Source organism: Prunus mume, linkage group LG8 (genome assembly GCF_029339155.1).
Source record: "Prunus mume cultivar Tortuosa linkage group LG8, ASM2933915v1, whole genome shotgun sequence".
NCBI lineage: Eukaryota > Viridiplantae > Streptophyta > Magnoliopsida > Rosales > Rosaceae > Prunus > Prunus mume.
Window position 1 is genome coordinate 14,996,881 of NC_142705.1, and position 18,749 is coordinate 15,015,629.

The window sequence follows — 18,749 nt, forward strand, 5'->3', positions numbered from 1 at the left end:
AACGCAACTGATTGCAAGCTCAAGTGTCCGTATATGTCTGCTACCTGTACACTTCCCAACCCAGATCCCATGGTTGATGTGCGGTTTTAAAATGTAGCAATATAACAAGGGAAATGGTACATACATAGACCATCTTGTGTACGACCTCTAAATAGAAGTGAAGCCCATTGTATTGGTGAACTCCATCGTCATTAGAGAAGTGGTACATAAGGGGTGAAGATTCATGGTTGTATAGAATCTCCAAGTTTGGAAGATGATTAAGTATTGCTATCTGCCACTACTAGGTATTTAGTTTCGTGGTTTTTTAATCCCTCCTCTCTTGTGCCCTTTTTGTTCTTTACTTTCTCAATTATCATCTACCTTGAAAAGACACTAGTAGGGTTAGAAGAATTGATATGGCTCAATCTGCTAATCGTGCCCTCCCTTACCGCTGCGTATCTTTTCCGCTAGAAAGGATTTGGGTAGCATGGGGGCCAGAATGACTTTGCTCTTCTTGAAATCAAGTAATTTTTCAGTGTGACGGGTGAACCCAAAACCTGGGCCTAAACACCAACACCACCTCCAAGTTCCTGTGCCCTGGCATTCCCTCTTAAAAAATGACTGGTATATTTCTTGGATTTCCCATACAAGATCAAAGTACAGCCCCCAAACCCTACAAAAATGTTCAAGCCTACACTTGCTATCAGCGACGAGGGATCTTCTGCCACACATGACAAAAGTATGTCTTTGAGAGGGGCTTAACAATCAAAATCAAGACCTAGAGTCCTTTGCTTGGGCCTATTGGGATTTCATGGAAGTTATTTTCAATGGATTTGGACAGAGGTTTTGATCAACTTGGTGATATATCACGTTGCTATTGACGAGAAAAAAAAAAGAAGAAGAAGAAAGATTTTACATTCTTCCAGTTCCAAGTGCTTCGAGCTAATTCACTGTATATGTATTATGTACACACACATAAAAGCACATAAACTTTGAGGCAGGAGTGCACACATAAGAAAAAGAGGTGAAAAGGAAGTTTTTCTGTTTCCATGGCAGGTCTATACAAATATGAGATACATCGTTTTTTGCATCTTATAATATAATGCACAATACAATGTAAATCCAGCTCCCTATACAACCTTCTTGGCAATTGCAACTTCTTAAACTCAGCAGTTATGAAAATCACTTGGGCTGACGGCAACTTCACAGCGGAAAAACAAGGGTAGAGAAGTTTCGGTTTGCTGCACCTTATAGAGAAGTTTTCGGGTTTGCCATTGCATTAGTGTGCTACATGCAAATCAACCAGAGCCACCAAACAGTTTGCAGATTGCAGATTACAACCACTTGCTCCTCTTCAGTCCATCACTCAACTATCATATCCTTAGGAAGCTAAAAATAAGTCCATTTAACATATATATATTTATCAAATTAAACATGTATCAAAAACCAATGCGCTTGTTTTCACCATGCAAGTCCAATAATACCGTGCTTCCACAAGGTTATATTGCCACTTTATCTTGCAATGGAAAACTAGTCAAAGGCTGCCCAAGAAGTGAGGGCCTATAGAAGACATGGCTCTGTGCAATCTCAATGCGTTCCCTGGGATCATTCAAGTTTTCATCCCTCAAAGCTTGAAGAATAGCTTGTGATGATTGCTCCCTGGAGATCAAGCAATATGCATGGTTGAATTGATATACTTGTAAATTAACAGAAAAGACACAATCTAGCCTTAATTTGCAGATGCATAGGCACAACATTTAGGAATAGAAGGGGAGGAGGAACACAGAACTTTGTGCCAGGTCAAGACAACTGCCAAACAAGATTTAGGTTATACCAAGTAATGCGGGGTGATCTTTTGGATCACACAAATGCCTCTTTAGTATAATGGTGAATATTTTTTTATCCCTTATGTTTGACAAAATAAAAGCCTTCAGGTAAGAAAATGGATTACGAGTTGGCCAGAAATTACCTTGTTATCAATATTTTATATAGCGTCTTCAAGATGGGGCAGAGCTCCACAGGAGCAACTGGCTTATTTTCTTCAGGATGCAATACATTTAGGCTCGACTGACTGAGAAGTTCATAAAATGCTTTGACTGCAGAGACACCCTAGGAGCAGAGAGGCTCAGAAAAATGAGAAATGAAATTATTGATAACTTATAAATGAATAAAAACACATTTCTTTCCCATCTGCATGAGTCATTTCCAGCATTGAGTGAGAACTATCTATCTTCACTATAGCAGTATAAATTGTATCATTGTTTTTGCTAATAATTAGGCAGTGTGGACGAACATAAAATTTTTTTACATCTAAAAGATTTATTTCACAGTTCCAAATAAACCAATATAAGTACCATGATTTTGAGCATTTGTTCCTTCTTCAGGCTGGTTCTAAACGCACCCTAACTAGTACCATCGCTTTCTAAATGTGGTGAATGCCTTTATAGCTTAAAATGAATGCATCTTACAGCGGTTTTAGAAGGAAAGAGTAATTCACAATTGGTACCTGAATCATTCCTTTCCCACTGATATTCTCACCCATATCCCGATTTAGTTCCCCTTTGGCTAGCATTTGCCCGTACCATGCATTACGGCCTTTCAACAAGGTTACATATGTGTCAGCCAGCAAAGGCCCAGCAAGTTTCTCAGGCTCTTCTGCCAACAAGTGAGTAATAAATATCATCTCTGAGGTACAATGTGCAAAATATACAGATTTGCTGGTAGCACTCTCCTTTGTGAGGGCTGCGACCATCCCTGAGATAATCAAAATGAAAAACAGATGTGAGTTGCAAACCAGAAGAATTCATTTATAATATGCTATGATATTCCAATCCAATATTATAGCATATAACTTTAGATTTTATTGATTTATCACTATTCCCAGAAGCTTCTATAAGAACGTAGGCCAACTACTGTTCTCATACAACAAATTTCATGTTTGTCCTGGCAAGAATTTTCTGGCAGTGTATGAACAGCCAATTGTAATTATTCCATGTGAAACTGTAATGCCAGCTCATCAATCAGGGCAGGGATTCAGGATAACCTCTTATTTAAATCTAAACTTATCCCTCTTAGCATTTGCGAAATCACTACTTCTTCAAATCTGTCCTCATTTATACAGTATCAGGTGTATGAAGCTCCGAAAAGCTGAACAACAGTTACCACTACTTAAATGAAGCTGAACACCAATTACAAAGCAGAATATCAGACATCTCATTTCTTTTTATTAGATTTGAGAGGTTGGACGATTTAGATGCTGCATTTATTGTATGAGATATATTTATCAGAATGAACCTGAGACTTACCTGCTCCAATGGCATAGACGTTCTTTAAGCCACCCATGACTTCATGTGTAACAAGATCACTATTGTCCCAGACGGTAAAATGTGGTTGCCTTAAAAACTTTGCAAGTGGTTTTCTCCACTTCTCAGCTCCGCATATTCGAGCATTAGCGTATTCCTTGTTGTAGATCTCTGAGGCAATATTTGGGCCACCCAGATAAAGTATGTTCTCTATAGGTACACCAGCTGCCAGGCATATAGAAAAGAATATGAAATTAAATTTGTGAAGCAAACCTAATATTTATCAGTTTAAACAATCAGCATACATCATCTGGTGTAAGGTGTAAGATGCCACTTCATGATACACACAAAACAAGAAGAATTTGTCCCTTGATCTCTATCTTATCAAGCATACCAACCCGGCTTTGGGTGCACTAAAGAGTCTACATTTCTGATTGTATTTCTCCAGCTTTTGTATTGATAAGCTCAATTTTTTCTTGAGGCTCCATTTTCATTGACGGTTTATAGAGTTTTTTTAGCAGAATGGTTTTTTCTGCTTGATAGATTTTGTAAAACTCCTTATATAGAATAGTTTTTTCTTGATTGTGTTTTGATCAGGACTTCAATATAACATAAGATTGGAAAAGTTATCATTCTTTAAGAAAACATTTTGGAACAAACACCAAGAATTGACTCACATTTACTAATTCGGCTAAAGATAAAACCTTCACATTTACTTGCAAAGTTTTATAAGATTGTCCACTCCCCAAAATTGACTCACATTTACTATATCAGATAAAGATAAAACCAAACCAAAAAAACCATCTATCCTTCCTTTTTTCCACCTCACTGAAAATTTAAAGCCAAGATACCAGAGGTTGACAGTTAAATTTAAAAGAAGATAAACATACTTGCTCGGTTAATCATTTGCGTGGGAGTTATGATATGCGGGAGAGGCTCTAGCGCAGCCTCTATACCTTTTGCCAGAGAGATGATAATAGGATCTGTGATTCTTTCCTTCCAATAATTACTAATCTCTTCAAACACCTCTTGTGTTTCAGTAGAAGGCAAGCCATTCACCACAATATCAGCATCCCAAACAGCCTCCTGCAAACTGGTTACAACTTTCAAAGGACACAGTGGCGTATCGATCATGTTCAAACAAAATCCATCTTTCAAAATCTCATCTGCATAAAGTGTTCGATCCCCCAGCCTTGCCTCCACATATTTCAAATACGCACAGCGCCGTATCAACCTCCTCAATACATCCTCCCTTGAATTGATCACTTCAAAAAGATGTTCAGCCGTTGCTTTATCAACAGCTCTTCCTGGTCTTCTCCATATCCTTATTTGGACCTTGTCTCGAAACTGACCATAGCTATCTTGCATCACAGCGGCAAAAACACTGCCCCAAGCGCCTGCCCCAACACCAACAATTCTTAATGGATCACCATTACCCTTGCCAAGGCGGCTCCGTAGCTCATCAAGTTTCTCTTCCAAACTATTACAGTTCTGAATAGATCCATTTGAGTACAAATTACGATTCAAAGTCTCAATGCTCCCCACCATCTATATCCAAGTAAAATCACACTATCAACAATAACAGAGAAAACTCAAATTCCCCTAAGGTATCAACCAAATGCACTTACTGTATACAGGTTCTTCTATAATACCAATCTCTAGATGGATCTCTAGAACAACCCACTTAGATTTTTATATGTATCTCTCTCCCTATACACACTGCTGAAATCTATGCTTGAAATGACAAAAATCTGGCTCCAATAAATAGCACTGAATTTGGTATTTTCACTCAGATTTTCAGACCCACCAATCAAGCTTTGTTCCTACCCAAATTCAGCAAACTGAGACAAACAAGAAAAAGGATTTTTATGCATGCAGGTCTCTTTCTCTGTTTAAGAGTTTCAAAGAACATGCCAAAAAAAGAAACCCAAATATTCAAAATACATCCTTGTTATGTCCGCCTGAGGTTGTTCAACTACCCAACCATAAACTTCAAAAACACTTGGTACAAGTTAGCAATTAAATAAAGAAACGAGAGAGAGAGAGAGAGAGAGAGAGAGAGAGAGAGAGAGAGAGAGGTCAATAATACCAACCTTGTCGGAAACTACAAAGCTTTGGTCATAAAAGTGTACTGGGTCGTTCACTTAAATTCCTAGCCGTCCAAGGGCAGGCATTGTAGTTGGCGGTGGATATAATGCTGAGAAGTTGAAGCTAGCTACTAGCTAGGCACCAGAGAGTGCAATGGAGGTGAGAAAATAAAGGTATGATGATGAAGCTGTGATTGAATCATTGAAGGGAGAAAGCGTGACAATAGAGATTGGAAAAGGCATTAATTGGTACAGTTGAGGTTTCGAGTTGCGTGTCATTAATAGGTTTTGGCTTGTGCCAACCTCCCCAACGGTCATTAATATTGGATGATTTTGGTCTGTGTTTTATCACATGCGGCCATCCCCCGTGTTAGCTGGTCTTTCACTATTGCTCTTATTTGCTCCTAGGGTGTTGTTTTTTTTGGTTTTTTTTTTGGGGTCACAGTCGCTGGAAAATTTTATTAGGTCTATGAGAACCTAAACATCAAAATATCATAATCATATTGAACACCGAACTTTCAAAAATGACATTTGGTGCCACTTTTTGTAAAGAATATGATGTGAAATAACTAAGAGGCCACTTTATTCTAAAATGGAATTATTAAGAATATGATAGTGGGGTAAGCCCATATAAGTCTATTAATTTGTTGGTGTCCCTTAAATGACATCGTAGGCACAACATTTTTCCCAAAAAGAAGGAAAAAAATAGATGTTTACAAATCTAATTATTCAAGGTGTGAGTCATGAAATTCGAGTTGGAAAATTCAAAAATATATATGGTAATACTAATAGCATTTAACAGCCTCTTAATAGATTTGGAATGCTAAAGTAAGTGAGCCACATCAACATAACTCTCTTCAACGAATTTGTCAAACTCAATCACCAAAGCTGCAACCCCTTTCTCTCTCTTCAAAATTGATAAGTTGATCTTAACTCTTCAAAACATTTAATTATGTTTTGGAAGAACAAAAACTACATTGAAAATGCTAAAAACCTACACTGCATTAATTGAATTGAAGAGTCTATTGGGCACAAATTATTAAAGTAGTAAACAAACATTTTCAAATTTTCACATGGGTCAACTGTAACATCCCACATCGACCAACGAAGAGGGGGTGATGTGCCTTATATATACATGCCATCTCCATCTAGCACGAGGCCTTTTGGGAGCTCACTGGGTTCGAAGTTGGGGGAACTCTGAAGTTAAGCAAGTTGGGACTAGAGCAATCCCAAGATGGGTGACCCACTGGGAAGTTGCACATGAGTTCTCAAAAACAAAACCGTGAGGGCAAAGAGGGGAGTTCAAAGCGGACAATATCGTGTTACGGCATAACCGATCTCGGGATGTGACAATTTGGTATCAGAGCCACTTTGCCGTGTGGTGCGAGTGTGCCGACGAGGATATTGGGCCCATTAGGGGGGTGGATTGTAACATTCCACATCGACCAACGGAGAGGGGGTGATGTGCCTTATGTGTATACGCCCTTCCATCTAGCACAAGGCCTTTTGGGAGCTCATTGGCATCGGAGTCGGGGGAACTCCGAAGTTAAGCGAGTTGGGGGTAGAGCAATCCCAAGATAGGTAACTCATTGAGAAGTTGCTCGTGAGTTCCCAAAAACAAAACCATGAGGGCATGAGTGTGACATCAACAAACTTCAATTTAAAAAGTTTGGTTTGCTACTACTAGATGCTCACAATTTCCCCTATGAACTATATCAAATATAGACAATGTTAATTTGCGCTCAATTTTCTCCTAAAAACTATACAAAACTCCCCATTAACATATTCATATAATCCTTGAGTAGTCCATTTGATCATTTCACGTCATATTCTTTATGAAAAAAAAAGTGGCCCTTAATGTCATTTTTGAAAGTCCAATGTTCAATATTGTTCACTTTGAGTAATTTTTGCAAGGGTTATCCTTGAATTATGCCCTAAAAAATGAATAATTTAGATCATGAGATGACATTGTGGAGTAAGCCCATATAAGTGGTGTTTGGGCCTAAATTGAATGCACCCAGCCCAACACGGAGAAGGCCCAGAATAAAAGCTACATGACTCAAGCAGTTTGGGCTTTTGCAAAACGAAGGCGAAGCCCAAAGTCCAGATAGGCCCAGCCCAAGACTCATCAAAATGTGGCAAGCAAACTTGGGCCCCAAAAGAAAAGCAGTCACCTTTGGGCTCCAGACAAACCAAAATGGGCCCAGCATGATTAAAAGAAAAAAAGGAAGAGACCTATTTTCAGAACTCATGTGACTACCAAAATGAAAAAGTCAACAAACTCAACTGAGTTGATTGGGAATTAATTAAAGCAGGTCAGTGGCAAAAGGGCTTCTCTGAATTTCTGCCACCAGAAGATCAAAATCCTTCTTATATATTCAAAAATATTGATTTCACTCCAAGGAGGCACCATCCTTTCAAGAGATACGCAGACCATATTTTCAAAAATGAGATAAGCAGGAGGACAGAGAGTTGTTCATCTGAGAAATCAAACTAACCATCATGATTCGAGCTCTCACAAAGGGGCAGTTAGAATTTAAAGAAGGGTTAGGTTATCTTTCAAGAAAACGGGGAAGTGATCTTAAGAACTGACTGTTGAAAACCTATCTGCCAAAGTTAATTAAGAGCCTTCTCTTCTTTATATTTTAAAACTGAAAGATCTTTTTGAAAGAATTTTTGCCGCCCATTATTAAAAGAAAGAAACCTACTCCAAACCATTTTCTTATAAATGTAAGAGGGAGTGAACATGGCAAAAGGATCATTTTTCATCAATCAAACAAATAACTCAAAAATCAACCAAACGCTCACTTGAACTCCAAGAAAAACCAGCTTTAGATCAGATTTCTCAAAGTTCAGACTTAACCATTCAAAATGAGATCTCTCTCGTTACAAATTTGGTTTAGCAAAGCCAAAACAAGCAGAGTTTGAGTTTTCCTAAACATGAAAACCTCAACAAATCTCATAGTAGAGTCTCTAGCTCATTAAATCCTCAAGAACACCACTTCGCCCATTCAAACCAAGAAACTGTAGTTATGCCCGCTCAAAAGCCTCTCAAACTTGAAGTGGATTAAAGCTCTCCAAACTTGAACTTTGGTATCGATTTGTAGCTGAAGCTTGGTAGTTGAAGTTGTTGATTCATTCCTGACATATCCAAATCCAGCCCGGATCGAGTCTTCTATCCAGACAGAGATGGAGTTCCAGCTGTCTTTTTGTCTTTCCAATGTTGACATGTATATTTATAGTTTTGTAAATGACAGTTCTGCCTAAAACAGTCTAATTTCTATCAACTATTATGTCCAGAACAACCGTTTTTATATTGAGATAAATTGTGAAAGTCCTCACGAGTATGAGGCAAGAAAAGAACTTACTTGGGAGATATTCCTCACCCAAATTCACAATCGTTTGTTTTAGAAATCAGTAACTTGAGGCGCAAGTTATCTATTCTAGAAGAAGTCTGCTAGAATCTTCATTGCTAGCAATGGCACGCTCATACACCAAAGAAAGCTAACTTGTTGACCAGTCAATGGTTTCCAGGGTAGTGGAAAACTTTGCTCTTCCACCTCAGGAGTAAACATAAAACGGGTAAACAAGTGGTTAATATCGTAGTAACTTATTAACTGGTTAGTGTATGCAATATAGCAAAAGATTGGTTAAATTTTCGAATAACCCAAAATTGTCCTCATTTAAGAAAAAATTTCAAAACAAATGGGATAATTACGTCAAATGTGAATAGTCCAAACAATGAAATCCATTTCATATCTAATAGAAGTTCTCAATAAACAAGGATAATAAAATACGTAAATACATACTAGGCTCTCTACACACGTTTTTGTGCCTGAGAGTGGTTTTATTTAGAATTTTTTAAAATGATTTTAGAATTAAAAAAATAATGCGTAGTTGTGTTCCATAAAAATAGGATCAATTATCTGATTTTTCTTTTATTTTTTAAATTTTAAATTTTTTTTTAATGATTTCTTAAGAGTTCTTGATACTCAAAGAAGTGTTAAATTGTTGAATTTATCCTATCATGCTACTTGAAGATAGAGATTAAAAATAACTTGTTTATTCATGCCGAACTGATGATTATTCATGATGAAAAAGTGTGAATTTACCATATTATCTTCATTTAATTAATAATTTTAACTCTTAATGTTTGCATTAACCAAGGGCATTTTCTGGTATTTTGAATGTTTTACCATTTTCTCCTTTTTGTTATATATATATATACAAGCCTCTCCGCACGCGCTTCGACGCCTGCGAGATGTTTTTAAATTTATTTTGGAAATAAAAAGATAATGGGTAGTTGTGTTTCATGAAAATAGGATCCATTATCTTATTTTTCTTTTAATTTTAATTTTTTTAATATGAAAAAGTGTGAATCTATATATATAAAATAAAAGATAGAGAATGGTGAAACATTCAAAATACCATAAAATGTCATTGGTTAATTCAAACATTCAGAATTAAAATTATTAATTAAATGAGGATAATGTTGTAAATTCACATTTTTTTATATTTTAAAAAAATTAAAATTAAAAACAAAATCAAATAATAGATTCTACTTTTATGGAACATAACTACCCATATTATATTTTCTTAATTCTAAAATAAAAATAAAAATAAAAAAGAAAACCAATTGACACATGCATGAGCGTGTGCCAAGGGACTAGTTTACCATATTATTCTTATTTAATTAATAATTTTAATTCTTCATGTTTGTATTAACTAAGGGCATTTTCTAGTATTTTGAATATTTCACCATTCTCTGCCTTTTGCTTTATATATATAAATATGGATATAATACGTGAATTTACTAGCTATTAGCTAATATATATATAAATCAAAAGACAGAGAATGGTAAAACATTCAAAATACTAGAAAATGTTCTTGGTTAATTTAAACATTAAGAATTGAAATTATACAAATTTATAAATAAACCCAATCCTAGACATGTATTTATAAAAAAACCTAAGCACTATTTAAACATAGAAACACACCCAAAATCAACCACAAAGTCAACTTTTTGGGTGTGTTTATAAATGGGTTTTGAGTGTGTGTAATGATGTGTTTATATGTTTAAATAGTGCTTGAGTTTTTTATAATTTCAAATTTTTGTTTTAGTAAACTCCTATTATTCATTAAATGAGATAATATGGTAAATTTATATTTTTCATATTAAAAATATAAAATAAAATAAAATCATAATATACTTTTATAATATAACTATCCATATTATATTTTCTTTATTCTAAAAATAAAAAGAAAACCAAAGCTAGCATATATAAAGTTAAAATTGCCACTCCGGAGCTTACTCACCACCGCAGTATATAGAGTATAGAGTTTAAGCGAAATCCCCAGTCACAGAGCAAAGAAGTGCAGAGAGAAATGGAGACGAAGCCAAGTGAGATCAGCAGCTCAAAGATGTTTGGAGGGTACAACAAGAGGTACAAGCATTTCAGTCCTACTCTCGGCTGCTCCATGACCTTCCACATCTATTTCCCTCCTTCTACTTCTACTTCTCCTTCCCACCGATTCCCTGTAAGTCCTCTCTCTCTCTCTCTCTCTCTCATACCCATTTCCAACTTCTTTTTAAATTTCATGTCCAATTAAATTTATTATCTGGGTTTTTATCTGATTTTGACACCCTAGGGTTATGTGGGTGGAATCTATTGTATTTGTGAATATTGGGTTTTGATTGATGAAGGTTTTGCTCTTTTGGTATCTAGCTTAATAAGATTCTATTCTTGATGCATATGTTCTGCAATATTTTCTTGATGGAATGAACAAGCACTGGCACACAACCAATTGATCAAAATAGGAATTTAGTTTCCCAAATGGTTAATTCTATATTTTTTTATTAAAAAAGGATTTTAACTTTTGTAGAATTTTGAATTTAGTCTCCCCGAGTCTTGATAGGACAAATAATTTATCAAATTCAGAAAAACTTTAATTAGTTCTCTCCTCTGGTACTTACATGCACTATTATAGTTGCTAACTTAGTCATCTCCTAGTACTATTATTGACAAGGAATTTAAAGGTAGTGACGAATTATCCAAATGTATAATTAACTAAAGAGAAAATTGTGCATGGATGGGGAAAAAGAAGCTTTCTTATTTCTTTTTGCAACCAATTATTTCTGCATCACTGGCTAAAACGCTGTTAATTCAATAGTCATAGGGGCACTAACTTATATCCCATTTTTTTAAAAACCATCTGCTGTGGAAACATTTCATTTGTTTATATTGGGCCCATTTTGGACCTGATTTAGTTACAACCAGTATGCTTCCATGCTATGTGCCACATCAGTCGGTATTAAAAAGTTGGGATAATAATTGGTGCATGTAATACTACTTGATTCATTTCATATAATCATTTTCCTTGGGCATTGTTTGGTTAGTATAAACTACTTTTCCATGCTTCCTGTAGTAGTTGACTGTTATTTACCAAATTTGTTTCCTGGTATGCTGCTGTAAAATTTTTTGTATTATAATGTGCCATAACCAAATTTACTAACTTTTTGTTTTCATGGATGATCAGGTACTTTACTGGCTCTCTGGCCTTACCTGCACTGATGAGAATTTTATAATTAAGTCAGGAGCTCAACGTGTTGCCTCAAGTGAGGGTGTTGCTTTGATTGCACCTGATACATCTCCAAGTAAGTCAGAAGCCCCTATTCAATCAATTTCAAGGTCATAATGGTAGTTGTAGATGCCAGTTTTAATTGCATCTTTTGCAAGAGATATATTTATTTCTGTAGGTTGCCCTTTGTTTGGCTAGATTCCAGGGAAGTAGGACAGATGTTAGTTGGCAACCTTTCAAAAGACCTGAGGGGCGACCAGAGTGGCCAAATGACTGTTTGGATCATATAATCAAATTTTTAGAATGTGGTCATAATCAAGTGATTTGATATAATTACTATGCCATTTTGCAATTCTAAGCAGTTAACTTCCAAATAACTTAATTTGTTAGCTTATAATATACATGGACTGCAGCTCTAAATTTCAGGGTTCTCTTTGTTGCTAGCTTTCCTTGGATAATAATGATAAAAAAAATAAAAAATAAAACTTAAAAATTGTTATACATAAGTTTTCCAGTTTCTAACCTAAACTTGTCCAAGAATATTTAACTTTAAGTTGTGTCTGTATTTGGGCTGTGCCTTGTTCCACGTTGTATGTCTAAACCACTAGCCAAAAACCCTCCATCATTGTCTAATACAAACACACACACAAAAAAAAAAAAAAAAAAAAAAAGTAAAGGATGTCAGCTAGTGTCACCACCAGAAAGACTGAACGGTCTTTGGAATTTGTTTGAATTTCTTCTTTGCTTGAAAATTACAAGGACTTAAATTAAAACTATCATGTTGCACTACTCATCAATTTTCGAATTGAGATTTCAATGAGAAACAACCACTCCTCCTAAGGGAGGGAGGTAAAAGGAAATAGAGAAATTATAAACTAGTGAATACAATGATAAATGAGGTAGAAATACATGAACAATCAAACAAGGCGTTTTGCATGCAAGACCCAACTTTCTATAATTATCGAACAATAGGTTCTATAAATGATTAATCTTGAGTGTGACTCAATTGATTTCATCCCACGGCGCTACTTTTGTGATTTATTTTTTATTTTATTTTTATAATATTCTAGTTGTCTTATTGTTTAGCCAAGAAAAAAAAATTGGGGATGAAGAGTGTGTAAATTTAGGAAATTGGAATGAGGAGTCACGAATACATTTATGGAAAACCCTTGTACCCATTTATTTACTGTGAGTAGCCAAGCCTCATTTCTTCTAGTTATATGGTTACTTTTACTTCTCTTATGATAAGCTGTTGCTTGGTTAAAAGCCACCATATATCTTTTGTTATTATGTCCGTACTGTACTAATTATTTCTTCATCTAAATTCTCTTAATAGGAGGCTTATCTATAGAAGGAGAGGCGGAGAGCTGGGATTTTGGTGTAGGTATGCAACACTGGACTGTTGTATTCCAATCTGTGAAGTAGTAATTAGAAAATTGTTTCACGCCCTATGGAATTTGTGAATCCTACCAATTTGCTCAAGATGGATAGCCCATATCTTGCAATTGTATTTTAAATTAAGTTGTTTTTTATTTTGAATGGTTGACAATGGAGTCACTACTTGTTTTAAATTTTAAAAAGGGGAACTAAAATGGTCAATAATATCTTAAACTTGGAGAGAGAGTAACCATGAATCCCTAGATGACTCAGATTATGACATGGGATGTGTTAGATGCTGAGTGATTCTGTAGTAAGAAGGAAAAAAGAAACCCAGTCCCAAGGGTATCAGTTTCAGTAATTACAGATTTCATCTAGGCTATCTTCTTTGGACTGACACCCTATTATTATATTCAATAATAATAGTTTAGTGATGGAATTTATAAATTTATGTTTGTTTGAAGGACCTGGGGTTTCATTCCAGCAAATTTTCTGATTTCTTCAGAATTTCCAAATGAAAGTTTTGTTACTTTCTTTTTTTAGTGGAGGGTGAATGATTAATTAGTGATTACCTATCCGTTGACATGTTACTACTTATATTTCATCAAGCAATTTATTGCATGCAAACACCTTCCGGTTAGCAAGAAGGACAAGCTTTGCTTGGTAGTGAGTGAGTACTTATAGGTGTAAAGAGCCTTCACTGAATTTTATGTGCTTGTGTGTGCGTGCGTTTTTCAAACAGGTGCTGGTTTTTATCTCAATGCTACTCAAGAGAAATGGAAGAACTGGCGTATGTATGATTATGTTGTCAAGGAGTTGCCGAAAATTCTGAATGAAAATTTTCCACAGCTTGATACATCACGAGCTTCTATATCTGGTCATTCTATGGGTGGGCACGGTGCTTTGACAATCTACCTGAAAAACCTGGACAAGTATAAGGTAACAGATCTAAACATTTCACCGGAAGTTGATTTTTCTTTTTTCTTTTTTTAAAGAAGTTGAATTTTATTTAAAAGCATTGGAAAGTTTGGTTCTTCTGTAAAAGTGCCTTAGATGTAGGGAACTTTATAAAAAATTTGGAACAGATCTCCTTGTCGTTATAGAAGAAATTTATATTGTTTTTCGCTCCCTTTCCAGTCAGTATCTGCCTTTGCACCCATTGTGAATCCAACAAACTGTCCCTGGGGCCAGAAAGCTTTCTCAAATTACCTAGGAGGCAATAAAACTGATTGGGAGGTAAATTGAGAAATCTAATCATTCAATTCTTAGTTATAATGTTTTGCTTCCTAGTTTTAACAAATTGAATGAAAACATGCAGGAATATGATGCCACTTGCCTGATTAAGAAATTTACTGATGTTTCAGCAACCATTTTGATTGATCAGGTAAGATTTGATGTCATCTAATGTTCACCGTCGTTATTCTTCTTGTTATGACAATTGTTAATTTTGGTTGTTTACAACTGTTTCTAAAACCTCAAGTTCTTACTTGTTAGGCTGTGAGCCAACTATTTAATATTTTGATCATCACAACATAGTCGCAGGAATTTATGCTTTTAGGTGGCTGATTCTTGTTATTAGAGTTGTTGCATAGAATAGCCCATGAGGCTACGCCAGGTGATAAGGGGGTGACAAAAAGAGTTAAAATTAGGATCAGTCATGTAATCATTCCCATTAAAATAATAATAATAATAATAATAATAAACAAAAAGAGTTGGATAGAATATATGACCTAGTGATGGTGAACGCAAGAAGAAATTCTTACTTATTTTAGGCATAGGTGCAATGGTCAAATTTTGTCTAGTTTTTCTATTTCAACTTGAAGCTTTAATTATTTTTCTAACTGATAAGGAGTATTATTGTAGGCATAGGTGCAAGGTCATGAATCAAACGTCCAATTATTGTTTTAATTGAATTATTCTGGGATTACCTATGTAAGTGGCTTATTGTTATGGCTTTCAAATCTTTGTCATATTGATTGATAATACTAGCCTTGAAATTTCCCTTTGACTCTTTTTATTTCTTCTGTTTTTCTTCTCGGTTCTGCATCACCTTGCTATTTCATAATACATCTTGGGGTAACATATTTTGTCATTGTGTATGATTATCATTAGCACTCAAAATTACATTTCAGGTAGGCTAGGATGGATTGATATTTCATATTTTGGCTATAGAAACCCCCTGCCCCTTTTCACCCAAAGAAAAGAGAAGAAAAGAGATATAGTGGCTAAGGAATACATGGATATATGAAATAAACCCCCTGACCATTACCTGAATTAGGAATAATTTATGGAATTTTGACCAAGGGACACATTGGCAAAGGAATACAGGATAAAAAAATTTCGGAATTGAGCTGAACCCAAGAACTATGGTGTGAAAACTCTTCCTGAGCAATCAAGGTCTTTTGTGAACCTTAGCAGATAAAGGAACAAGATTTGAGTTTCTTATCCTCTCCATTCAAAAAAAAAAAAAATTGTTCTTTTTCTTAATTTGCAGTGAGTAGAAAAGGTTGTCACCTCTGCATTACAAAAATGTGATTTTAGATTTACAATAGAACTGCATGTTACTCTTTTAATAATCCCCTTCAAGCAGGGATGCTGAATGAATCTTAGTCCAGTATTCCAATTGATGAATATAGGTTTTATTTCTTAAAATGTATAACTTATTATCTCAATACTAATGGTTTTTGTGCAGGGGGGAGATGATAAATTCTTGCATGATCAGTTGTTGCCACACAAGTTTGAAGAGGCATGCAGGAGTGCTAAAGTTCCACTCCTTTTGCGGTTGCAGCCCGGTTATGATCATTCGTACTTTTTCATTTCCACCTTCATAGATGATCACATCCGTCACCATGCTCAAGCTCTTAATCTACCATGAATGATCTTGTGCTTGCTGTGAATCCAGAACCGTAAAATTTTTAATGTACTTTGTCCGAACTTTGGATCATATATGCCTTTCCCATTTGCTCCCTCAATCTGGTTTTTCTTCGACTGAGTAAACATGTTGATCTTCGGAATATATATAAATAAAATTCCATGATATGATATGATATGATTGGTGTGTGGAAGTTCTGAGTGTCCGTTATAATAACTCTGCACATTATATTAGCTCTCCAAAAGTTGATAAATTGCATCCCAGTACTCTATAAATCGCCTCAACTTGATGGTGTGATCTATCTCCAGAAACAAACCTAAAGATCCATCTTCCTTGAGAACTCAATGCCCCTCCGCCCTCGCCTTTTTTCTGACTTCTCCCCTTGGATCCTTTTACTTTCAAAGCCATCCTACGTAAATATTCCAAGACTTGATAAACTGCCTCCATTTGATGGTGTATCTATCCCCAGAAACAAACCCATAGATCCTTCTTCAGCCTCACCACCTTCTGTCAGAAGGCCAGAGTGGCTACAAGCAGATAATAAGCTTAACAAGGTGACTGATAAGCTCAAATCCCCCGACTCGCGGGAATAACTACTCAAGAGTTTTGTATCCAAACCCGAGCCCGTATCCAATAGGATACACCCCTCATACATGCTTTCTCAAAGCTCAAACCAGTGAAGATCACTCTCACACCCAAGAGAAAATATATCCAAAAACAGCCACATGCCCAAAAGAAGCCACAATAATACCCGGTCAAAAAAAGAGGTCACCCAGGTTGTCTTCTTCCCATCATTGCAAATAATGAGTCCCTCCTCTATGAGGGATTCCAATTTCCAAGCCACCGAAAGCAACAGAGCAGCACATGGCTGGCACGTGAAGATGAAGAATTGTGATGATGCTTTAGCTACTTTCCGTCTCTATAAATAGAGAACTGAGCAAGAGAAGAAGGGAACACCAAGCCTTAGGGCAAAGAGAGCTAGGATAGAGAGGGAGAACCAAGAGCTATTCTGGCTCTCTTTTAGTTGTTCTTCAACTTTCTTAGTTCTCATTTCTTTTTATGTATTTCAATTTCTTGGTTTTGATTTTAGTTAGTATGTCTAGCTAAATTCTTTGACTAAGGTTATGTTGCTCAATGTTTATAGGTTAATTTTCTTTTCACCGCTTCTATAATGTATTTGTGGTAGTTAAGAATTTGGGTTAACCTAGTAATGCATCATTGATTTCGTATTTTTAGCATACAAATTCCTTCGATCACTTGTGATTCAAAGAATCTTTTTCATATAGGACGCTTAGAAAACTTTGATCCTTTGTAGTTTAATTTTGTTTACATGCAATGCTTAGAATTTGTTCTTATGAAGGGAATGGGAATTACATGAAGTTTTATTAAATTGCATGCTTGATTGATATATCTCAGAGTAGATGATTTCTAGATTATTGCTTTGGAATTGATAGGTAAATAATTAGAGTTTTATGGAATAATATTGATTCTAATACCTTAGTTATTTTTCTCAATAATTTCATCTCTATTTTATTTTATTGTCATTTACATTTTTCGCAATTGAATTTATTCGAGTTTTAATTAGTTTTTAATTTTTTTCACACAATCTTGTGTGTACAACCTCATTCTTATAAACTCACAAAGGTCACTAGAATGGCGCCAAGAACTTGATTATCCCTAAATATTCCCCGACAACGGCGTCAAAAACTTATAAAAATTTATAGTGTGATTTAAATTTATAATCCCGCATGAGAGTTTATAAATTTAAAACACACTATTTGGTGACAATAAGTTTTTGACGTGTTGCTGGGGATTATTTGTAAACTCCCAGGGTCCCTGTCAACGCCAAAAACTTGATTATCCCCAAAAAGGTGGTTCGACTCTAATGGCTGAAGCGGAGGACGATCATAAGATTGTGATGGAGTCGGATTCTCGTGCTCTGGTGGATGGTCTAAAAGGCAATTTGGGTAATCTGGAAAATTAAAAAAAAGAGGCAATTTGGGTAACAGGGTGGGGACAATTCTTCCGATTATAAATGAGATTAGGAGACTTATCATTTTGAATCGGTGAAGTGGACGTAGGTTCCTCGCAATCTGAACCGTGGAGCCCATGAAGGATTGGTGTTCGAGCGGCGGGTGTGGATCACTGGGCCAGTAGGCCTCATTTGTCTCTTGTTTGAGTTTTACAATTTAACGGGCTTCCATGCCCCCCTGTTATGTAATTTGTTTTTGTGGGAGAGTTACTTGTTACTCCACTAAGCTGTGCTATGGTTTGGTGTTTTGTAATCTTCATGTTGTTGTTCCTTATCTTATCATTAGATCTGTCAACCGCGTATTCTTCTCGTATAGATGACTTGGGCCCTATCCTGGAGATTAGACCCATATTTGACATTTGAGTATGAATAATCTTCAAAAGAAGATTTGCACACTTCGAACGATATCGAATAAGGGCAGACTTGGGCTGATCCCAATCTAACATTCTCCGATGGTTAAGTCAGAAACTAACTTGGGCTGGAGAGAGAATGGATGTAGGGTTTTTACAATTAGAGGATTT

The 18,749-nt window shown here is 35.8% G+C and overlaps 2 protein-coding genes across 5 annotated transcripts; one reads left to right on the forward strand and one right to left on the reverse strand.

Annotated features, from left to right (window-relative positions):
- Positions 1-1,004: 1,004 nt before the first annotated feature.
- GPDHC1 (6-phosphogluconate dehydrogenase family protein) lies at positions 1,005-5,607 on the reverse strand. Of its 4 annotated transcripts, XM_089043079.1 has the most exons (7): positions 5,375-5,607; positions 5,230-5,271; positions 4,172-4,829; positions 3,285-3,506; positions 2,486-2,733; positions 1,949-2,088; positions 1,005-1,638 (listed from the first exon to the last, which is right to left on the reverse strand). In XM_089043079.1, exons 3-7 carry the CDS (start codon positions 4,827-4,829, stop codon positions 1,479-1,481), a joined length of 1,428 nt encoding a protein of 475 aa, XP_088899205.1. In that variant the 5' UTR covers positions 5,230-5,271; positions 5,375-5,607; the 3' UTR covers positions 1,005-1,478. The 4 variants fall into 4 exon arrangements, 3 of the variants coding, with proteins under 3 accessions (XP_088899205.1, XP_008244271.1, XP_088899204.1); XM_008246049.3 differs by lacking the exon at positions 5,230-5,271 and having other exon boundaries at positions 5,375-5,606; XM_089043078.1 differs by lacking the exons at positions 5,230-5,271; positions 5,375-5,607 and adding an exon at positions 4,910-5,223.
- Positions 5,608-10,678: 5,071 nt separating this feature from the next.
- On the forward strand, positions 10,679-16,389 carry SFGH (S-formylglutathione hydrolase). Its single transcript, XM_008246050.2, has 7 exons — positions 10,679-10,906; positions 11,906-12,023; positions 13,284-13,331; positions 14,067-14,263; positions 14,462-14,560; positions 14,643-14,708; positions 16,017-16,389. The coding sequence occupies exons 1-7, from the start codon at positions 10,754-10,756 to the stop codon at positions 16,197-16,199; spliced, it is 864 nt and encodes a 287-aa protein (XP_008244272.2). The 5' UTR covers positions 10,679-10,753; the 3' UTR covers positions 16,200-16,389.
- Positions 16,390-18,749: the final 2,360 nt, after the last annotated feature.